General features: G+C 36.5%; 1 protein-coding gene across 4 annotated transcripts in view; it reads left to right on the forward strand.

Moving 5' to 3' along the window:
- LOC131154142 (protein root UVB sensitive 3) overlaps window positions 1-25,076 on the forward strand; it is a 50,184-nt gene that overhangs the window by 17,841 nt on the left and 7,267 nt on the right. For all 4 annotated transcript variants that reach the window (XM_058106688.1, XM_058106687.1, XM_058106689.1 and 1 more), the window contains exons 8-10: window positions 5,018-5,101; window positions 20,807-20,889; window positions 20,985-21,114. In XM_058106688.1, coding sequence (XP_057962671.1) covers window positions 5,018-5,101; window positions 20,807-20,889; window positions 20,985-21,114 — 297 coding nt within the window. The remainder of the gene's footprint in view (window positions 1-5,017; window positions 5,102-20,806; window positions 20,890-20,984; window positions 21,115-25,076) is intronic.

The raw sequence follows: 25,076 nt of genomic DNA on the forward strand, positions 1-25,076 counted from the left end.
ACCCCTTCTTGTTAGCCAACGATTCAACAACCCTGAATCGTCAAACAACAAGAGAAACTAGAAACAACTTGTGTACAAGAAAAGCTCTCAACAAGAGCAGATTAGTACAGTTGAATACCAATATACTTCAATCAAAAATCAATTCAATCAAAAATCAATATAAAAGAATGAAGCTCAGATTTTTATCACCGGGATTCTGATTAGATTTGAAAAACTCAGTAGAGGATGATCAGAAACCGTGAGTTTGTATCAGCAAGAACACAGCAAGACTTCAGAAAATATTGGAGCAAGAAAGCTTTGAAGAGTAGAAAGAATTTAGATTGATTGTTGCTTGTAGGTATGTATGATCTTTAAGTTTAACACGTATTTATAGATAGAAAAAGTTAATTTTCGCATTCCCCAAGTTTCTTGCAGTGTTTCCCAAGTTTTCACAAAGTTTGGGGACCAAGTAATCAGTTTTGGAAACTTTCCCTCGCTGTATTAATTTGAAAGTTACGTAGGTCAGTCGACTGAGACTATCGGGGTCAATCGCCTGATCTTTTATTGAACAACAAATTTTGAAAGTCAGTGGTGTCAATCGCCTGAGTTTTTACAGTTCAGTATATTTCAAAAGTCAGTATTGAGTCAGTCGCTTGAGCCTGAGAGGTCAGTCGCCTGATTCTATTCTGTTTACTCAAATTTTTGCAGTATAAAAATGTCAGCCAACTGATGAAGCACTATCAGTCGCCTGATCTTAAAACTTTCAGAAATTACCTAAAACTTTGATTTTAATCTTTAATCTTGGAAAACTTAATTGAGTCTTTAAAACTTTTCCAAGGTATTCAAAAATAGGTCTCTAAGTCCATAATGATTCGTAAGAGCTTCAAACATTTATATTGAGATTTGCGAAGTACTTACATGAGACTTCTTAAGATTCTAACTTTCTAAACACTTGAGATCTTGAATCTTTTATTAAAACCACTTGAATCCTGAAACATCATCACTTAACCAAATATGTTAAGTTCCTTGATTTGTTATCATCAAAATAAGATTTTTAAGCCTTGTTAGGCCAACAAATATCCTTGAGATCTTTCTTGCACCAAATATTAAGCCACTACAGCAGCCCGATTCTCCGTGAGCTAGTGAGTTGTCAACTTCACACAAGTTTCGTAATCTTGCTTAAGAAATATGTGTCTTCACACATTCTCTCACCCAAGAACAAATTCACTTACCCAAATGTATTTTTGAATGCTGTATGAGCATAAGGACTATAGTCCAACACAACAATATAGAGAGACCCTGATTAAAATTTTGTAGTATGAATATAGTGTTGGGAGAACGAATCAACAAAATGAGGGAGCTTAGTTCAAATTCAATTGCTTGAGGTGCCTCATAGTTGCTTTGTGTCCCCTTTTATAAGCCTACAAGCTACAAAGGAGGAAGGGAGGAAAGGAGGGAGAGAATGCAACAAACCAACCACAAAACAATTTAACTATTAGGGGAGAAAGAGAGCTTTGTCCAAATTTGGGAGCCCCATCCGTCCCCAAAGGAAAACTTTGGAATATTGTAGCAAAGATTAAGCCACTGCAACATCCCAGTTCTTAGCAAACCACCCAAGATACCGCTGTACCAACTTCATACAAGGTTCCTAAACTTGCTTAGTACTACCTGTCTTCACACACTCTCACTTGAGAACAAACTCTCACACCCAAATGTATTTTTGAATACAATACCAACACGTCCAGCATAAGACATACAATCCACCACAACAATACAAAGTGACATCTAGAAGGTAGATTAGAACTTTTAAGTGTGAATATAATGCTGGGAGAACCAAGTGAGGAAGCTTAGTTCAACTTCAATTGCTTGAGGTGTCTAATAGTTGTTCCTTGGTCACATTTTATAAGCCTACAAAGGGGACATCATGATTGAGATGGAAATTGTCTGTTGATTACTATCCCAAAATTAGTTTGAATTTTCAAGAGAGTATGGCTTGGAAATGATATTAAAGTGGTTTGAGTATATTATTTATGTTCAAAAAAGTTTAAAATTGTGCTGGCTGTTTGTACTAAAGAGGCAAGCTCATCATTTGAGTACCATTTGAATCTTGCCAATTGTTTACCAATGCAATCATTGTAATGTTGGCAGTTTTGAGATGGAGCAAAGATTGATTATGAATATATGAGTCTACTTTATTTTGAAAAGGGCAATCCCAAAGTGCATTAATCAGATAGATGAGTTTTTCAAATTGCAAAACCGAGCAACCTTAAATCAAAAAAATGATTCTAAGTATGCATCAATAACACGTGACCAAAATATCCATGCAATTTCGTATTTCAATAATGCTACCAATTTTATTGACATGTGATACTTATTTACGTGTTAAGTTAAAAGTTAAAACATAATATGACAACTAATTGAGCTCAACATAATGGTATGCTAAGGTCTATAGTTATCAACATTGAGTAATTAAGACAACAATAAGTAATTTAGCCTAATGTTATCAACATATAGGTATTTAAACATGACACAATAGGATAAGAAACTTCTAGAATCATTAAAGGACCTTATGGAATCATCAAAATCAATATCGAGTGTGACTAATGTGATGCCTATGAAAATTCTTCTCCCCCCACTCCATTGGCAAGAAGAAGTATAATTTGATGCCATCTTGAGCTTTTCCACTGACCAAATTGAAGCACACTGCTAGTTTCTTATGAAGTGAGATGAGATTCTTTTCATGGTGATGGAGTCCTTCATGCTTTCCCCAATCCATTGTGTTCTTTTTGGAATGGTGAATTGATGTATAATGGGAAGCGGGTAGTTTGATGAACCACTTCAATTTGGAGACCAATTTAAAGTAATATGGTCTAGAGGGATTGTTGGGTCCTAAATCCAATTGTGTTTAGTCGATTTGTAAGGCTGATGTGTGTTTGGGGGTTTATTTGTAATAGATGTGTCTTTTAGGGTTTTATTTGCAATTTCTTGTATCTTTAGAGGTGTTTATTTGTAATGGTGTAATTAAAGCTTTTTTATAACTAGGGTGTGAAAGCCATGTACGAGGAGTTTGTGTGAATTTGAAATAGGAAGTTAAATGTGCCTAACACCACCCCCCCCCCCCCCCTACGGCCCCAAAATGTATCTTCTTTTCTTCCTTCCTCTTCATTCTATTCCTCTCGCTATTTTCCCTCAGGCAGCACTACTCCCTGCTGTTACAGCATCACTTGCATACTAATAAATTTATGTTGCAAACTTGCCTTTGGATGAGTAGCATATTTTACTTTGCATTAAACGATGCTTCTTTTGTACTAATTATCATCTTGTTTCCATTTTAAATAGCATCATTCATCTATCGATATTTCATGATGTGCTTGATCTTATGTGGTTGTCTTCCTCTCATGTGAGATGATGGTGTATCGATTATTCTGAATTCTTGGCTTTGCCAAGTGGAATTCCTTCTCTTATATATGTGTGTGTGTGTGTGTGTGTGTGTGTGTGTATATATATTTTTATAACAAAAAAGAGATTTCATTGATAAGAGGAGAATTTACAAAAAGGAGAAAAAGACTTCTCCTGTCAAATTCTGGAAAAATCCAGAAAAAATAAACAATAAAACAAAGCAGGAAAAAAAAACATAAAATTTAGAACAGAGGATTCAGCATTCTCGCTGCATATCTAATTCCTTCAAACAAACCAAACCCAACACACCATAAAGAAGCCCAGTAATTGATCTTCTTCCACAGCTGCCGATTCAATTTTCTCCCTGAGAAAATATGTGCATTACATTCCAACCATAATCCCTGCAACGCTGCAAAAGTACCACATTTCCTTAGTTCATCCTCTCCTCTTACCAAACCCCTCAAAAGAAACATACAACAATTTCTCTACCAATGCTGGACAGGCGCATGATTCTCCCATCACACCAAATAAATTGTTCCAAATTCTTCAAGCATAGTCAGTATGTAAAAATAAATGAGGTGCTGTTTCAGAATTCAATTAGAATAAAACACGTACATCTGGAGATAAGGCCTTTTGAAGGTCTCCTGACCTGCAACGGGTAATTAGTGTTGATTTTATTAAGCACAATCAGCCATATGAAAACCTTAATTTTTGGGAAGCTTTTGGCTTCCAAATAGATGAAAAGATTTACAAGAATATACTGCTGATTGATTCAAAACCCAAGACCAATTATCCCTAGCTGAAGAAAGATGACAGTTCAATAACGATAACAAGGATGAAAGTTCGAACAGTTCTCTATCGTTAAGAGGTCTTCTGAAATGAAAATTCCAATAGACCATAAGGCTACCTGAATCAACCACAAAGAAAAAAATCATACTATCTTTCCCTGAGCTCATATGAAAGAGACCATCGAAAAGATGTGGCTAGAATATCATTCCTCAACCACAGATCTTTCCAAAATTGAATCCGAGAACCCATCCCCAGCACTAATTTAGTGTGAGGTGTAAACAGGGGATAAATTTGAGAAATAGATCTGCAAGGGCTCTCTTATGAACATCCCATACTTGCTTCTAATCACACTATGCCAAAGAGAGTGTTATTTTGAGGGAAAACGCCATAACCACTTCACTTTTTTTTTTTTTAATATTAAAATTTGTTGCTGGCATACATAGTCTTATTTGTCCTTTTTATGTTATCCTGCATCTGTTCCTTTTTGTCTCATTGCAGTGAAGGTGATGCTCCCAATATTTTCATAATCCAAGCCTAAGTGGCTTTAAACTGTTATTTTTCTGCTTGTTCTTAACAAGTAATTTGTTGTATCATGGCCTACAAACTGCTGTTCAGGTTTCATATTTAAAGATAGCATGCCAATTTCTCAAATTTTTTCTCTTTTTCATAGTCACGGCAGTATATATTAAAGCAGCAAAATCACTTCAAGATTCGTTGTCTGTCTAATATTTCACTCACTTGTGTTCAGTTCTGTTTATATCAGTTATAGTATAGTTGTCTATAATTTGGTTTAATATTTTATTGTGCACATCTTGAAATGATATTCAGGCTTCTTTGTTTTTGGTCGCAGGAATGTTGATGGACCTCATTTCTCCTTTATTCCCTTCTGCATTTGTGTTTATAGTTTGCTTAGGGAGCCTCTCTAGAGCATTCAGTAAGTTTTTCTAAGCCCCAATGATACATGATCAAAATCAGTTGAAATGAATTGACTGTAAGTTGAATATGTTGGAAAAATTATTATATTAGTTAGGATGTTCATCATGTACTGTATAATCAAAATGATAATTTTCTATTAAAAAAAATAAAAATAGAAATAAAAATAAAAATGATACTTGAAACTGGAATTGTTGCTTGTTAATTAACAAGTATTATTACTTTTTCCCAGTGCATAATATGCAAATAGAAGTTGTAAGCAGCATGGAGAATATCAATTTTCTAAAAGTATTTATGAGCAATTCTAAAACCTGAGAGGATTTCACTATTGTGCTCTTTGAATTGCATTTCTTAGCTAAATATTTGATGGAAGTGGTGATGTAGGATTTTGGATGGATCATTTCAACCCAATTTGGAGGCTTATGTCAACAAAGAGGGTTAATGGATTATTGGGGTTCTAAACCCAAATGTGCTTAGTTAGTCAGTTTAATTATGTGTGTTTAGTTTGCCTGTATAGGATTATGTATTTTGGGGGCTTGTTTGTAATATTTGTGTATTTTAGGGGCATTTTTGTAATTTCATCTAGTTTTAGGTGGTAAATGTATAATTTCATGGCTTTCTTATAAATAGTGTCTGAAAGCCATGTAGAAGTTGGTTTTTAAATTTGAATTGAGAAAGTGAATGTGTTTCCCAGTTGTATTGCCTCTCTTCTCTTCTCTCTTCCTTCTTCCCCTTTCCTCCCTTCTATCTCTCATGACTGCAAATCATCGATGCTGTCCCTGCATCATTTGGCATCAGAGCCCAAGATCTCTATCCTTCCACTTCGAACCCCCATTTTTCCCTCTTTTCTTCTCTTATTTCCTTTTTCCTTCTCTCGTCTGTTCTGTAAGTTCTCTTTCCCTGCTTGCTCTGCTTCTAATCTGTTTTTTATCCTCTCTGCTCTATCCCTAATTCCCTGTTGCTCTGCAGCGTTTGGCCCTCTTTCTTCTTCTCTGTTCCCTCTTCCTTTCTCTTCTTCTCATCATTCTTTTCCCATTATTCTTCTTTCCGCTTCTTAATTCTTTCTCTCTTTCTTAATTCTCTCTCTCTCTCTCTCTCTCTCTCTCTCTCTCTCTCTCTCTCTCCATTGTCATCATTCCTACATTTTGAGAATAAAAAACATACAACTTCCGAAAATTCAAGTCGTGCCTTGAGTTTTCAAGAACCCCATTCCCGGAAGATTTTTGCTACACCTTCACTACCATCAGAAACAGAACCCCGCCAGACCCTGCCCCCTAAAATTTCATCACCTTTTGGCGAATGATGAAGCCCTGTGTGCAGGCCAAACATTTTCCAGCCACTGACCCCTTCCAAATCCAACCTTGCCAGAGTTGTTTTGACACAACACCACTACCATTTGATTCACCATCCTTCGATCTACCACCTTCTAGAAAATCATTGCCAGAAGATTGCTGCTGGCAGGTCATGCACCCCACATGCTGGTGACACGTGTGTGACTGAACCCAGACTCTCATTTTGCAGTTTGTGAGATATTGCCTCCAATCTCAGTTTTCAAGCACCCCATTCCTGGGAGATTTTCGCTGCACCTCCACTACCATCAGAAATAGAACACCTCAAAACCCTTTCCCCTAAAATTTCATCACCTCCAGCCACCGTGAAGCCTTTTGCGCTGGCCAAACGTCTTCTTGCCACTGATTCTTTCAAAATCCAACCTTGCCAGAGTTGTTTTGATACACCACCACGACCATTTGGTTCACATGCTGGCGACATGTGTGTGACTGAACCCAGACTCTTCATTTTGCAGTTTGCGAGATATTGCCTCCAGCCTTGATATTTTTGGGTTTTGTTCCCTGATATATTGATCTGCTGCGTGGTATTGCGAACAAGTGTGATATTTTGATAAGAAAGGCTAGAATTTGAAGAATTGGTGTACCATCAACACTTTAGAGCATGGATTTGTCATTGCCAGCAATAAAAAATCAGTTTGCATTGCTGCGTTTGTGAGTTTTCTTTGTGAATTTGTTTAATTTTTGTATGGACTCTAGACCACATGTGAATTGAAGATAGTGCTTGAACATTGGGACTCAAATTTGTATTTTTTCAAAAATAGATTGGGGATTGTTAGCAACTTATTTAAGGATCTTTGGTGACATAATTTTAACATGGTGACTAATGTAGATTTATCTGCGAAGGTAGAACTATTGTCCAGTAGGGTGCAAAACATGGAAAATGCTTTGGAGACTATTACCAATGCTTTGAATAGGCTAATAACTGAAGTTGCAGCCTTAGGTAAAAGAGCCATGTTTTTCCTACCAAACAAGAAGGTGGTATAGGTGCTGCTCTTCATACTTTTGAGTTGTGTGAAGGCCAAAATGATTATTTGAGTGAGGGAATTAAACTAGAAGTCTTAGATTTTATCAGTGATGGTTTTCTTGGGGTATTCTTTGGAGCACTATTTACAATGGTATGACATGAATGAGGCTAGAAAATTGTATTTGGCTTAATCAAAATTGAAGGGAATTTCTCAAATATGGTTGGATTAAACAACAAGAGATCTCTAGAAGGAGATTTGGTGAGATTACAACATGGGATGAGATGAAGCGAGCCATGCATGTGCAATTTGTGCCTCCCAGTTATTAGAAGCATGCTCATCTCCAACTCTTTGATTTGAAGGAACAAGAAAAGATAGTGACCGAGTATGCTAGTAGGTTCTATCATTTGGCTACTCATGCTACTATAGAATGGAAAGTGGATGTGATGATAGCTTTGTACAAGAAAATATTGAAGCCAACTATTACCTCAATGTTTGCTGCATGTCGTCTCATTGGAGATGGAGTATATATTGCCACTTGGATTGAGGAGGATATGCAATGTAATCCACCTAGAGCTACATCAACCCTTTGGTTTTAGAAGAGTACTAGTGGAGTTGTACGAGAGAAGACAATTGAGCAATTGGATAAAGAAGTTCATATACTACCCCTTAGAAGACTCCTAAGCATTTCTGAATAGTTTGTAAAGGCCAATACCACTCAAATGCTTTAAAATGTCAAGGTTTTTGGTATCAAGATGTACAATGTCCTAACCAAGTCATGGCTGTTACAGAAAAAAAGAAGATGATGATGATGATGATTTTGATGATGGCATTCAAGTAGTTGAAGCTGGAATAGAAATCTTAAGTGACTTAGATGATGATGGCAATGTGAAAATCTGTTAGTGCTTTGACAAATGCTCTCTTCTTACAAGGTTGAAGAAAAAGACTATTGGCAGATCAACATCTTTCAAACTCAGATGATTTTCCAAAAGCAGCTTTGTACCTTGGTTATTGATCCTAGTGGTTGTACAAATGCAGTTTTTGAAGAAGTTGTGAGGAAGTTAAATTTGGAAGTTGGACCTCGTCCCAAAATTGCTTGGATGAATAATACCAACTTGAAGGTCCAAGATTGTTGCTTACTTGCCTTCAAGATTGTTTCCAATATGGAGATAGTGCAAAGTGATATTCTTCCTCTCAAAATTTGTCATATCCTTCTGGGTCATCCATGGTTATTTGATAGGAAGGTTAAGCATGGTAGATATGAGAATTCTTATTCCCTCACCATTGACAAGAAGTATAAGTTGATGCCTCTCGAGCTCTTCCATTTACCAAGTTGAAGCTTACTGCCTCTTCTTTTTTTATAAATTTAGATTATTTATTCTTGGTGATGGACTCCTTGGTGCTTTCCCCAACTTGGCGGAGTCGAGTTCTTTTTAGAAGGAGGGAATTGATGTAGGACAAGAAGCGGGTGTTTGGATGGATAATTTCAATCCAATTTGGAGGCCTATGTCAAAGAAGAGGATTTATGGATTATTGGGTTCTAAACCAATGTGCTTAGCTAGCTACTTGTTTAATTATGCGTGTTTGGTTTTCTTGTATTAGATGTATTTTGGGGTTTTGTTTGTAATATTTGTGTGTTTTATACATAAATGTGTAATTTTATGTATTAGGGGCTTCCTTATAAATCGTGTGTGAAAGCCATGGTTGTTGAATTTGACTTGAGAAAGTGAACGTGTGTCTCCCTTGTATCACTTCTCTCCTTTATTTTCTTGAGTAGAGATGGGAAACATGTTTGATGAGAAAAGAAAATAAGTGTAGATTTAAGAAGATGCCTTGATTGTTTCCCTCTTGTAGAATTAGATGGAGCCCCAGATTGCATGAATGTGCATGCATCTAGATACATACACGGAGATTTGGGATTATGTGAAGCTTCTATACTCTAGTAATATTACACGTATGTATGATATAATCCTAAGAGTACTTTTAGTTACAATAAGGAGATAGGAGCATTGCAGAGATGAAACGTATTCATGAGGAGCTTAATGTCATGCAACCTATAATTGCCCACGTTCATGAGATGCAAAAGCACAAGGAGCAGATGACAGTTCTTTGAGTTCTAGTGGGCTTGAGACCTGAGTTTGAGGCAGTCTAGTCCTAGATACTTAGTAGTGCAAAGTTGCCATCATTTTCCGATATTTTTTCTTATGTCCTTCATGCTTCCTTTAGCACACATTCTCTTGCTCTTTCATCTAGCTCTAAGAGTACAACCTTTGCCACACGTGGTAATTCTAGTTCTCTACCAAACAACTGTAGAAGTTATCGAGGTCATTCGAGCGGTCAGGGTGGTAGAGATGGATGAGGTAAAGGAACCGCAAGTGCACTCGTTGTGGACGAGGTAATCATACTATTGAGCAATGTTGGGATCTCTATGGTAGACCTTCACGTGTTGCCAATGTAGCCACCACCGACTCCACACTTTTGGGGGCAGCTAATGCAGCCATCATTGAATCCACATCTATCGAGTGAAGTGGCAGGAAACACATAGTATTTATGTTAGAGGAAGAGTATTCTAAGTTCTAGCAATATCAAGTGTCACAAAAAGTTTCTCTTCCCATTGCATCTCTTGCCCAAATAGATAAATCCCACAGCATGTTTGTCATCCAGTACTTATCGTCCTAGTCCTTGGGTTTTAGATTCCACTACCACTGATCATATCACAATTATACTTTATTTCTTCTCTACTCTTCAGTATCCTCAAATTTACCCTATGTTACTCTTGCTGATGGATCAACCACTATCGTCAAGGGAATTGGGATTGTAAATCCCACTTCTTCTATTTCTCTTCCTTCGGTTTTGTATATTCCCAAGTTTCCTTTCAATCTTATGTCTATTAATAAGATTTCTAAATCCATGAATTGTTTAGTAACATTCTTCCTTGATTCTGTGGTTATTCAAGATTTGAAGATGAGGAAGACGATTGGTGGAGGGCGTGAAACCATTGGACTCCATCACTTTGAGCTGCTATCACCTTCTACTGCTTGCACTGTTGCTGCTGCCATGCCTCTCCAAATTCATTGTTGCCTTGGTCATCCTTCATTGGAAAAATTGAAACTTCTGGTTCCTGATTTGACTTTTCTGTCTAGTCTTGATTGTGAGTCTTGTCAGTTGGGAAAGCATCATCATGCCCTTTTGCTTCCCGGGTCAATAAACGGGCTGGAAGCCCTTTAATGTTAGACCATTCCGAAGTTTAGGGTCCTTGTAGAATTGTGTCCAAGTTGGGTTTCTTATACTTTGTAACCTCTGTGGATGATTAATGAAGGATGACTTGGCTATATTTAATAAAAATTGTTCTGAGTTATTTCATATATTTTGTGCCTTTTGTTCTGAAATAGACTCAATTTGGTTTGCTAGTTCAAATACTTTGGAGTGATAATGCTAAAGAGTATTCCAGTTCTCAATCACTACTTATATGACTCAGTTTGGTATTGTTCATCAATCATCCTGTGCCCACACTCCTAAAAAAATGGGGTTACAGGGAGGAAAAATAGACATCCTTGAAATCACTCACACCTTACTTTATCAATAGATATTGAAATCACTCACACCTTACTTTATCAAATGCATGTACCTAAAGTGTTTTGGAGTGATGCTGCACATTTTGCTTGCTATCTTATCAATACGATGCCATCCTTTGGTCTTAGTGGTAAAATTTCCAACTCCATTCTCTTACCTAATTCACTATATTCTCTGTACCTTCTCGTATATTCAGACTCCAAGGTGGATAAGTTGGATCTTCATGCTAAAAAATGTGTCTTTCTTGGCTACCCATATACTCGAAAGGGATATCATTGTTATAGTCCTACTCTACATCGCTTCTTTGTTTCTGCAAATGATACCTTCTTTGAGTCTACACCGTACTACACTTAGTTCTTGAGTTCAATGAGTCTCTTCCTCTGCCTAATCATCCAAATTCTAGTTTGTTGTCCTTGCCTAACCAACCGCATGCATCTCCATGTAGTTTTGAGTCTTTCTCATCTTCTCAATTGTCCTAATTTGTAGGTTTATTCACAATGGCGGCTCCAAGGAAGAGAGTCCCCTCTAGCTTTTACTACCATGCCTTTGGTTTCCTCGTATGATGATCATATTTCTGACGATGTTGATCCTCCCATTGCTGTCCGGAAAGGTAAACACATTTGTATAGCATCCCATTTCCAACTATGTTTGCTCTAACTTCTTATCACCCTCCTATTAGTGTTTTGTTACTACTCTATAATCTGCTGCCCTTCCCAAATTTGTTTAGGAAGCCTTAGCCCACTTTGGGTGGAGTAATGCCATGGTTGAAGAGATAAATGCCTTACAAGACAATGGTACTTGGGACTTGGTATCTCTTCCTCCTGATAAGTTTGTGGTTGGTTGTCGCTAGGTATACACTGTGAAAGTCAACCCTGATGGTTTTGTGGCTTGCTTGAAGGCACGTCTTATTGCTAAGAAGCATACTTAGGTGTATGATTTGGATATTTATGACACTTTTCTCCGATTGCCAAATTTACTTCAGCATGTTTGTTCATTTCCTTGGATACCACATGTCACTAGCCTATGCATCAGTTTCATGTGAAGAATGCCTTCTTTAATGGTGATCTTGAGGAGGAGGTCTATATGGAGCAACCACTTGATTTTGTTGCTTAAAGAGAGGGGGGGGGGGGGGGGGGGGGTGGGTTCAAACTTAGTGTGTAGCTTAAGAAGGTACTATACAGTTTAAGACAATCTCCTAGAGCATGGTTTGGTCGATTCAATGTTATAGTACTTGAGTTTGATCTTTGATGGTGTGCAGTGGAGGATCACTCTGTGTTTTATTGTCATATTCATCAAGTAGGATCCTTCTTGTTGTGTATGTGGATGATATTGTTATTACTGGTGATGATGGTAAAGGTATTCAAACTCCTAAACATTTTCTATAGACTAAGTTTCAAACCAAAAATTTGGGATTGTTGAAATTCTTATTGGGTATAGAAGTGTCTAGATCTCGTTTGGGAACTATTTTGTGTTAGAGGAAGTATGTTCTTGATCAATTGGATGAAATTGGATTGTTGGGATCCAAATCAGTTGATACACCCTTGGATCCTAACAAGAAGTTAGTGTTGGATATAGGTGATTTGTTGCCTAATCTTGGACAATACTAGAGACTTGTTGGAAAGTTTGAATTATCTCACAGCCACTCGGCCAAACATATCTTTTGCAACAAACGTTGTGAGTCAATTTCTAGATTCTTTGAGGACAAGTCACTAGGACGCAGTAATCCACGTCTTTAAATATCTTAAAAGTTCACTTGGGAGAGGTCTTTTATATCGAGACCAAGGTTAGACTTATATTTAGGAATATATAGATGTAGATTGGGCTGGATCGCCTTCCGGCTAAAGATCCACAACTAGGTACTTTATCTTGGTTGGTGGTAATGTGGTTTCTTGGAAAAGTAACAAACAAACTGTGGTTGGCAAGTCAAGTGCTGAATCGAAGTATAGAGCTATGACTCACTACTTTGAACTTGTTTGGTTGAAAAATATGTTGGAAGAATTGGGTTTCCACATTCTCAGAGTATGGAGTTTATGTTTGATAAGCAGGTTGTTTTTCATATTGCCTCCAACCTCGTCTTTCATGAGGGTACGAAACACACCGAAGTTGATTGTCATTTTGTTTGGGAGAAACTTGTGCAAAAGCTCATTACTACCCCTTATGTAAAGTCGGATATGCAAATTGTTGATTTGTTTACCAAAGCTTTTGGGGGTGCTCATGTTAAATTTATTTGTTACAAGCTAGGAGCATATGATATTTATGCTCTAGCCTAAAGGAGGAGTGTTAAAGGTTATTTTAGTTTTTTAGTATTATTGTTAAGTGAGTTAGTATGTTAATTAGTGAGAGTTAGTGAGGATATTATGGCCATTGGAATGTATTTGATTTGTATTATACATAGATGGAGAGACCTATCTTCAAGTTAGGTCATTCATTTAATCAAAATCTCAATAATTCTTTTACTCAATTATTATGTTTCAAAACTTAATTTTTAGTGCTACAAGAACAATCTTATTGTACATGTAAAATGAAAAATAATAAAAATATTTTAAAATACTTATTATTTTTATAAAAAAAAATTAGAAAATTTATGGATATTTTATTTTAATTATATTTTAAATTCACATATTCATTTTACTTTTAATTAAAGATTATGTATAAAATGAACAATTTAATTCAAAAAATTTGATTCTTCATATTAAAGTATTGTAGTGGTTGTGAAAACACATAGGGGGTTGTTTGGTATCACTGTTAAAAATTATAGAGATGAAAACCGAAAACTAGAAACAGAAACTAAAAACTAGAAACCAACAACTTGTTTGGTTAATATTTATAAAGCTAAAATAAAAAAATGCTCATTTTCATCTCTAAATCAAATAATTTTATAAAAATATGATTAAAATAATTGCAAGAAAATACATGTTAAAAAAATACTATAATAAAAATAAAAATTATTATAATTATTTTATTTAATTGTTATACTTTCAAATTTTACTTTACCATAAAATTTTTATTGGACGTGACAATTAAAAAATAGCAAAAATATTTTGTAGTTGGCTTTATTATTATTTTTTGGAATTTATCTATATTTTCATTTGAATTATATTTAGATTCATATAATCTTTTTCTTTTAATTTTAATTTAAAAGTGTATAAAATGAATGTTTTAATCTAAAAGAACTATTTCTTGATATTAAAATTTCCGACAACAAGTTGCTAACATAACTAAAAATAATAAAATCTGGTTTTTAGTTTTTTCACAAACAAGACATAAACAAATGCGTTTTTATAATTTGTTTCTTCACTGTGCAGAAACAGAAAACAACGATGATATCAAACAGGGCCCATAAAAGTTGGTTTTCAGTTTTTTAGAAATAGCCGAAAACTGACAACAAAAACGTAAAACTAGCAACATAAACAAATGTGTTGCCATAATCTTCTTCTTACTGAACAAAAATGAAAATAAAAAACATAAACGATACCAAACAGACCCTTAGAGTTTGTTAGGTTTTGTTTTTCTTCTTTTTCTTTTTGACACTTTTTTTAAGGACCTCTTGTCGTCTCTTAGGTTGTAACTTCACTCCTATGTTTTAGTAAATTCCCTTTTTTATCTAAAAAAAAAATCTTGACCAGTGTCTTTTAGATAAACAGAGAATTAAATTAGAGAGAAGAGGGGCAATGCATAAGAGAATGAGACATCCACTGACAAGAAACAAACAAGCACAAAAAGAACCAAAACAGAAATCTGGAAAATGTAATAAATTGCGGCTCGTGAGTTCCTCTGCGATTTGGTCAAAGAAATTACTCTGAGAAAGCATGCTCAAGTTCAAAGTGGTGCCAAGAACACCACCCTAGACCATTGGTATTCAGTTAAAAGCTAAGAATCCCAAAAAAGTACTGGCATCGCTCTCCAACCAAATTCACCAGTTCACTGCAAACAAAGCACTTATAACACATTCCTCTCCTTGGTTTTACCAAAAGTCCTAAAGAAAGAGAACATACGCTCTTCAAAAATGTTAGGCAAGCCCACCATGGTATCAAAAATTGTTGGTGTGTTGTTGCTGTTATGCCTTCAAATTTCTTTTGAATGGCTCTAACAATTTTCTTACACTAATTTTATACTTTTTAAAAACATTTCAAGCTTCTAAAACTTGAAAAAGAATTTATAAACTATATTCATCATATTTATTATCAAATAGTCAATAATTTAACTGAACTTAATTAAAGATAAACAATCTTTCCATTTTGTGCGAGAGGAAAAATCATATTTTAGAAGTTATTTCTTCTGTTGGTTAGAAATTGAATTTGTAACATACATCTAGTTTTCTTTTTGATAGCAAAAGAAGATTCATTAATAAGAGAAAATTTTACGAGAAGGATAATAAGACATCTCCCTAGAAAATTCTGGAACAAACCAGAGGAAAAAAACTAGAAAACAATGAAGAAAAAAGGAAAAATCAAGCCATATTCCTTCAATCTCACTGAAATTCTGGAAAGCTAATTCCCCCAAAAAACTTAAACCCAACACTCCACAAAGCGGCCATGTAATGAATCTTTTCCCAAACCAGTATCCAATTCAACTTTTCCCCCAAAAAGCCAGCCATAATCCCCACAATACTGGAAAGATACCGCATTTCTATGACCGTTCCCTATCCTTTCTTCCAAACCTGCAAATGAAGTACCTAATAATCCATCCACTGATATAGGACAATGTTTATAAATCATTATTTTATGTATTCTTAGTTTAGATAAGATTTATATTCAATGAAATGGCGACTAGCAAGAGCTACAAGGATTTTCTCTTTCTAGCGACGAAAGGACCAATATTACATTCAAGATGTTTAGCGCATGCTGCCTTGATTTAAAATTTTGTTTGGTAACAATCACTTAGTCCTACCAAGTTTGCTAATCTCATAAAATTGACTGATGTCTGCAACCACTACACTGTGACCATACTGTTACACAGATCACCACCTTTTCATTAAAACTATTTTTTCTTGGAAAAAAGAAAATTTTTTTAAAGCAATAAACAAAGTACAAAATAGAGGACTAGGATTCCTCCTTGGATTACAAAAGATACAAAAAAAAACTATAAGTTATTAAAGAAAACAGGAACAACAATACAAGTACCAATTACTAGAGCGCTGCTCTCCAATCTCTTGTGAGGTCAGACAGTAGTAATCCCTGAAAAAAACCAAGAGAATGCACCTGAAGGGATGTGAGGAAAGTGGCTTTATCCCAAAGTAATTATGGACAGGTTGAGCAAATTAGAAGTCCTTGCATTCCTCTCAATCCGCAGGTCCAAAGGATGGCAAAGACAGCCTCAAACCAAAGACCTCTTCCATTTTCTATTATGTCCAAAACCCTAGAAATTGACCAATGACGGTCCCCTCGTTGGTTTCCCACAAGAGAAAAGGGAATTCGAAAGCTCCAATGCTGCCCTGCAATGTGCAAATAGATGGGCATTTATTTTGTTACTTGCATAACACATGAAGCACATGTTAGAAAGCTTTATGGAGCCTTCTCCTTTGAAGCAAATCCTGTGTGTTAATCCTTTCCAAGATCATGGTCCAACCAAAAGCTCAAATCTTCCCAAGGACCTTCCCCTCCAAAGAATGTGCTTCCAAGGAAAAAGGTTGGGGGAGGTGGGTTTTAAAATGTGATATAGAAACAATTTAGAAGTGAATGTACCCAAGGGATCACCCTTCCACAAAGGATGGTAGGGTTATGATGGTGCAATAAAAAAAGAAGGATGGTGAGCTCTTCAAGCTCATTTTCATTGAGATTCCCAAAGAAATGGAAATCCCAAGAAGATGGCCCCTCTTAGAAGAAATGAAGGAGCTCATGGAAGCATTATGAAGCAATGAAAGCTTGAATAAATGATGAAATTTCAACTCCAACAAAGACTCCCCCACCCACACGTCCTCCCAAAGCGAACTTTTTTGCCATTACCCACTTCAAACCAAATAAGAAAAGACAAGCTACTTGGGACACGAATTTCTAGGGACATATGTAAGAGGTAATGCCACTGCCTCTTGTCTTCCACCTGTTCCATTTGATCCCATACTTGTTTTTAATCACCTTGTGCTATAAGGATTCAACTTTCTAGAGGAAACCTCCAAAGACATCCAAAGACATTTGCCTAGAACGGAATGTTTTTTAGACTATTAACCTACTGCCCCAAAAACACTAAACAACTCTTTCCAAACCTTCAAAAAATGCAATGTAAAAACAAATAAGAAGCAATCTCACCACAGCAAACCAAATGCACATTAGGAGACAGGGCTTTGTCTTTCCTTCTCCTCTAGAGGAGATGTTTCTTTTGATTCTTTCAAGGGCTGCACTCCATATAGGAGCCTTGATTTTAGAAAAAATCCTAGTGCCCGTGTAGTTGTGGAAAACATTTTACATTTCTATGTTTTAGTTTAGAATTATTAAAAAAAAAAAAAAGCTTATTTTTTAGTTTTTTTTTATTCGTATTAAAAGATAGAAATTAAAAATTTTGTTTAAATGTGCAATTTTTTTTTTTCATTTTTTATTTCTAGATTTCAAAATAATTACAAATAAAGACAACTTGTTTTTCAATTTTCCAGAACTTGTACAAGGTAATATTTGGGATCATGGATTTAGAAGAAAATCTATACATAATCCATATAAATTAAAATCCAAGATCTAAATTTCATGCTCCCATACACTTTAAGAATTAGAAATCTTGAAAATAATAAAAAGATGTTTTCCAACTTTTCTATATAAATTTGAAAAATTGGAAAACAAGTGGCATTTTTGTAATTATTAGAAAATTTTAAAATGGAAAACAAAACTATTTCCACAAGAAAATAGTGCCAAAACACTTTATTCTTTTTCATTTATTTCATACAAATTGTAAAAATAAAAAAAATAACTAAATTTTTTATAATTTTTTGAAAAACTAAAATGGAAAGGGAAAACTGCTTTCGACTAGGATTGTGCTATCAGTCGGTTCAGTTCGTTTAGTGGCAAAAAGAGGAAAATTGATTTTTTTCGGTTCAATGGCCAAGAAAACCAAACTGAATTGGCAAGGCAACCAACCCGAATCAAAGTACTTTGGTTCGGTTAATACACTTGAAAAATTGAACCGACTGATTGAAATCAGAATTAAACCAAACCGAATATTTTCATGAACTGACTTTCCTATAAAACCGAATAAACCAACTAATTGGAACCAAGATCAAAATACTATTTTTTATTCCATTGAGCAGCATTAACGAGAATATAAAAGAAGAAAAAAAGGAAAGAACAAGAAAAGAAAAGAAGAAGAAGATGAACTTGCGGGTTGTGGAGTGCGGTGATGGGAGGTTGGAGGCGATGGCAACGACCGGTGGATACTCAAAACTGTCAAAGACTCAATGGGGGCAGGGTTGGCAAATGACGATGGCGACAGGGCCAGCAGGCAGCAGGTGGCAGCGACACTCAGCAAGCTGCAGGCGGTACTCTAAGCCTTGAACTCGAAACTGAAGGGGAAGTGGGACTTGGGAAATAAATGGGAACCCTAATTTTTCCAAGGGTCAAGTTTGGGGCCTTTGGGCAATTGACAGATGGGGTATATTTTCCTATATATATATATATATATATATACATACATATATATATATTATATTTAATATTTATTTACTATAAATAAAACTCAACTTATCATTTTTAAACCAAAAATCAAACCTAAAATTATTTGGTTCTCAATTTGTCCACTGAACCAAATGGAACAAGGTTCGGAACTGAATCACTTGAACCGAGAGGGGGCAGATCAGTAGGTTTTTTTCAGTTCAAACTAAAATTTGCACACCCCTACTTTTGACAATTTAATAGGCCCTTAGATTTCCAAATAAAGGATTGTTACTATTGATAACATACATCATATAAGTAAAAGCAATTTGCAAGAAGAGTTTCCAAAAGAGTCCAAACTCAAGATCTCCAATCCCTCCCAACCACAGAGTTGCTTGTAGCTGATTCTATAATGCCATCATTAACAGGTCTTCCTTTACTCAACAAATGGAGAGACAAGTGAACTTCATTTGGACTTGTGATGAATGTCTTGGTAATGGCGGGTCTTTCTAGTGAAGCTCTCATCTTAGCCTTAATGTCCACATCATCAATCTAACCTTGCCATGACATAGGATCCTACGAATAGAAGCAATTAAAAAAAGAGAAAAAAAAAATGTAGAATGCAAATAAATAAGTCAATCGATCTTACCATTCCTTCGATTGACTCAGAAGAGCTAGAGTATTAGCAAAAAGATTCTTGATGTGACCCTTGTAGTATCCATTTCGTTGGGGTGACAAGATCTCTCCCTTGGCACTTTATAATTGTTGATCACAGTGACTTCCTACTTCATTATTATTCTAATTTGTTCATGGCTATCAACTTAAATGGGGTTTGAAGCAATTGCACGAGACAACACAGGAGCAACTGAATTCCTATTGCCTTCATTTGAAATGATTATAAGTAGATTCCTTGTATACTTCAGCACGAACCATACCCTTTAAGCCACGGTAAATATAAACTAGATAAATTAGAATGAATTGCTCTATTTTGCAATAAACAAGTTCATACTAGCCATGTAATCATTTATTTGAGTTGTGTTAACTGATATTGGAAATTCCATTTGACTTATTATTGGTAGGGAGGGGCATAGATGAAAGAAAATTATGAGGGTCATGCTAAAACATAAATAGAATAAGAGTTGGGGCAGGGAGAGGGAAAAAAATGAAGATGGGGCATGCTGAAACCAGGTGTGACACCTGACAGCACTACAAACGAGCAGGAGCCACCTGGCAGCTCTGGAAAAACCAGCAGCCTACACCTAGCACGCAGATGTTAGCACTGCTGGACCCTGTTGGCACCAGCTGCTACAGTCCTGCCATGTGTCCAGTTGCTGTCTTGACCTTTCCAGCCCTGCAGAGCAGCCTGAATGCAAAAAAGAATACAACTACTCTTGCAGTAAACCCTAGTTCTAAAGAGAGAGAGAGAGAGGATAATGGACTATTCGGAGGGGCTGGAGTAGGTAAAACCGCACTCATTATGGAATTGATCAACAATATTGCTAAAGCTCATGGTTGAAGTCCTCTAACGACTCTACCAACATGGAAAATAGCTCATAAGAGGTGGATCTGCTAAGGAAATCCCTTCTTTTGTAAAAACAGTTAAACTCTGGAGAAAATCAGGAGAAAATACATGAAATTCAGAGGGAGACTTGAACTGAGTTAGAAGAAGCTAAAAATCAAGTGGGTGTTCTTAATTTTCATTTATTCACCTAGGGATTTTGGGTATTTAAAGGAAACAAGGGTAGCAACTTGCATAAAGTTGAATCCTAATAAGGAAGATTTAAGCTTGTTATCTCTAATTACTTGATATGGCTGCATAATGCATATATATATATATGTATTTTTTTTTTCTTTTTTTTTTTGTTTTCATAGTTGCATATCTTGGTTGGTTGGGAAATTTTCATGTGATAGATATTCAGCTTGTAAGGATTATGGTTTCACTTGCTGTGTCAAAGCTTGTGTATGCATATGTTGAATTGTTATTTTGTGAAATAGATGGCACCATGTGTTGTTGTGGCTGTGAAATTGTGGAATTTGAGAGAGTAGGGATTGTGTCTCCCTTGGGCGAAAGGCCCTAAACCTCCAGAGGATATTTCCGCATTAAACGGTGGTTGGCCAAGCTGGAATTTGGCACTTGTTTGAGATAAACTGTGCTCTTAGTTGGGACAGCGCTGCTAAGTGGATACTTCATTATATTGTTTTCTATCTTGTGTTTAAGCACGTATATTTCCACTATCCTTTTCTCATTCAGCTGGTGTTGCAAGTGGAGCCACAAGAGCTGCTTTGACACAGCATTTTTCCCTGCAGAATAATGCTGCGGATATATCTGCAAAGGTACTTGCATATCATTCTGTGAGTTGAATGAGGGGAAAAATCTTTAATTAATTTTGCCAGTATTAGCTTACTGCATGCTTTTGTTCGTTTGGTAGGAGGGGAGTCAAGAGACAGTTGCAACAATGACTGGAATGGCAATAGGAATGCTTGTTGCTCGTATCACAATGGGACAGCCCCTAGCAATTTGGTTTTCTTTTCTTTCCCTCACCATGTTCCATATGTATGGTAAGCCTGACTTTGATGATTCCTGGCACTAAAAACTTTGATATCTGAAAATTATGGTGATGATCAAGAACCTTCGTGGCATTCTAATTATATAATGTGTGGGTCCATGCTCTGTATAAGTACATACATGTGTATGACAAAATGATTGAATAAGTGCAGGTTATTTGTGGATTTTATTGCTTGTTTGTAGGCATTTATAATTTTATTGTCTTATTGCCATTATTGACACTATATTTTGCTTGGGCAATTTAAGATAATAGTCTTCTTACTTTTTATTATTTCTTCTATGCTTATTTTTAATTTTGTTTTTGTTTAAAAGCAATATACATGAAGGTAATTTAAAATGCAAGAGGACCAAATACACAATGCAAAAAAAATAAAATAAAAAATAAATCCTTAGTTCAATAAATCCAATAATGGGAACAGAAAGTGAAATTTAGGTGTGAATCTCTCACAATGGTTCTCTCTCTCGTAAGAAGTCCTCTCATGGCTCATCTCTCTTTTGTTTGATATCATGTTGGTAGTAAGATTTGATGGTGGGGGTTTGCTTAATCCAAATTGAAAGGAAGTCCTTCAATTTGTGAGTGGATAAGGTAGGAAAGGTTTGAGTATTGTTTGTTTTTTAGAAAAATCGTAAGTGAAATCGGTGGGTATGACTCTCGTCAGCTGCAGCTTCATGATTTTCACAGCGATTCTCGTCTTCTGCCGGTAGGTTAAGCAAGGTCTTTCGAAGATTCCAATTGAGTTTTATTGACTACTGTATCGGGGATTCATGCGATTAGGGCAGGTTAAGTTCATGGAAATAGGGCACGGAGGGGTAAAAGGTATTCCATTTTTGTTCCTAAAGGGATGAAAGGGGATGGATGGTCTCGATGTGGGGATGCTTTCATTGCGTTGGAGAGCTCTTGTCGGTCAGGGTCTAATGAAGCATATAGCAAGACAATTTGTGAAAAATTGCTCATGGAATCAGATTGTTTCTAGAAGCATAGGTGATGGTGGAGGTCGATTGATTTCTAAGAGTGTGCAGGAGGTGGTCTGGTCATTGTGGGGGAAGAATGCAAGAGAAGTTCATTCAGTCAGCTATGCACGAACAATTGACAGTGGAAAGGGCATCGTTTCTGGCTGAGCAGCTGAGATCAGAGGTGGCTAGGGTTTCTTATAGGGATATGACGGGTTGACAAAGATTGAGTGGGCTGGGCCTGCCTTATTGTCGATTAAGATAGACTTGGACCGGCTGTTCAAAGATAACAAAACTCTTCAAACTCTTTGTTGGGCTTGCTGATTAAGGAGACCCAAAAGCAATCTTATGAATTAACACTGGGCTTGGGTAGTGAGAAAGCCCAGATGGGACAATTAAATGGGCAGGCCCAAAAGTCTTTACAGGTCCCTAACCATAAGGAAGCCCTTCTGCTCTAGACTTTTGAGGTCACAAGAGTTCAGCATTCTTTAGAGCAGAAGCAAGATGAACTGTGCTAATCTTTGAATGAGATGCAAGGTGTTCCGATCGGCCCTTAGTTGTGCTCCTCTTCCTTGGAGGTCATGGGATTCTCCAATAACAATATAAAGCAGGTGACGAAAGGAGGAAGGCATGTTGCTTTTCCTCAACAGGAGAAGAATGATAATAGGGGGAGTTTTAGGGAAGAAAAGATGGGGGGGGGGGGGGGGGGAGGTTGTTTCTAATATCTTAATTCTTGTGAGTTAGAAAACCAGGATTTCATTTTTGGGTCGGTTTGAAATCTATTTGGTATGGAGTCAATTTGGATAACTCAAGGAGTGTAAAGGTTTAAGTTCGAAGTATAGAAGTGCAAATAGGTTTTGAAGGGAGAAATTTAATGAAGATAAGCAAGATTTGTCAGGTGTGAAAACACCTAAAATTATTAAGAAATATTCCAAAGGTGTTCAAGTATAGTGGAGGAGCCAATTGGTGAGAGGGCCAAATTGAGCAAAGATAGTAAGAGATGAGAAGATGTTTCAGATGAGGATAGCATAGGGAGTAGTGATTTTGAATGCATAATTCATATGTTTGAAGACGAGGTCACTAAAGATGAAAGTAAGGTTGAGGATGGAATTCTGCCTACTCTTGTTTAAGAAATTTCTGGGGAAGACATTGAAACCCAGAGTTTATTGGATGACTTGCACCCTATGTTGTCTTATCAAGGTGGAAATGAAGTTAGGCTTGATGGTGGCAAATCTATGGTGAAGAAGGGTCAGAGAAAGTTAGCTGATTTGGAGTGTTCGGTGGACTAGAGGTGATTTCTTGGCTAATTATAGCAGATTTTAGTTTTGTTTTTCATTCTTTTTTTCTTTTTCCTTTTTGAGTTTTTACTCTTGTTTACTATCTTATTTTGAGGATTTAGTATCATCAGTATGATTGTACATCCTTTCTTAATATTTTCTTTTACTGAAAAAAAAGAAAATGGGAGCAAAAAATTATGCAGTCAAAATCAAGACCCAATGAAACCCAATGAAGCATTAGCCTGGCAAAGCCCAAAATTCAAACTCACATAATCCAAGCCAAAATCCCAAGTGGTCCCAAATCCTAATAAGCCCATAATGCAACCTGAAATTCTAATAAAATTGAACATCAGAACTAGTTGAATTCTCACCAAGCTGATTCCTCTCCCATCTTCCCATCCTTGCTGAAGTCTCCATCAGTCCCACAACTGCAAGGGCCAATTTTTTGCTGTTGCTCCCTCCATAGCCTTCCCCTCTTCCTACTCCCTAATGCTTCCTGAAATGGATGTCTCCAACTACCATCACGTTCTCAATGCAACAACTACAACACTCCTCAACTGCTGGTCTATGCCCTTGCAAAACCACCAGTTTATATATATATATGTTTTATTTCAATAAGAAACTGTAAGATAACAACAATACTCTTCCCCGTTACCATGAAGGCTGAAGGAAGAGAATACTTAGTTTCTTAAATGGATCAAGGCCAAAGTTGTGAAGAAGAGGCCCGATTGGTAGTTAGGAAACTCAAAAGGACAATCTAGATCTTTCTAGGGAACTAGATGGGACTAGCAAAAGCTGGAGTTCCAGTTAAATCGTTGCAGTTTCTTATTGATCAACAACTCAAGGAACTCATAGCAAGAGTGGCAAAAATTGAACCATGAACAAATCATCCAAATCTAGTAGTGGCAGTTGGCGATGTTCTAATTGTAGTTCTTTGAACATTCAAAGAGCATAGGAGAAAATCGAGAGGACGAGTGTCTCAGAGGCTCTTGCCATACTTCTTTGCAGACGTTACCAAACAAGCTCCGATGACAAGGCTGGAGGTAGAGAAGGAAACCTCCTATAATCATAGGGATTGGGGAGGCCTAACCCTATGGATCATGAGGATGGGGAAATAAGGAAAAATTTTTTAAGCCTTTTGAGGGGTCTTCTGAGGGGCTGAAAGGCTTGGATAAAGTTGTGCTAGAAGCCCAAAACATTTGGGTTGAAGAAAACCAAGGTGGTATGGGTCATTAAAAGGAGCCCAAACCTAGAAAAGGTAGTTGGCAAGAGCCCAATACTAGACTCATTGCAACAAAAGATTGCGGAAAAGGTGAAGGGGGGGTCAATCAATACACGCAAGCTTGGACAATCTATATGGGCATGATTCAGACAACAATTTGGCTGGAAAAGAATCAGAGGCAGAGCGCTTTGTTAAAGAGGCTTTCATGGAAAACAAGGAGAAAATTGAGATATGCAACTGTTGTTGTTGAAATAACGATCGTGCAATGCAATCACAATGAATAATATGGAAACACACAGATTAATAAAAGCAATAAAAGACACACAAGGAATTAACGTGGTTCGGCAAAATGCCTACATCCACAAGGGCAAGCGGTGGCTGAAATTTACTATCATACAAAAACAGGGTTACGTCATTGTATTTATGCTAACCCTAGACGTACAGAGGGATTAGAAAGTTTCCCAAATACCCCTGTATTAATTTGCGGAGGATTTTGCCCCTGCAT

This window comes from Malania oleifera, chromosome 4 (assembly GCF_029873635.1).
Source record: "Malania oleifera isolate guangnan ecotype guangnan chromosome 4, ASM2987363v1, whole genome shotgun sequence".
Lineage (NCBI taxonomy): Eukaryota > Viridiplantae > Streptophyta > Magnoliopsida > Santalales > Ximeniaceae > Malania > Malania oleifera.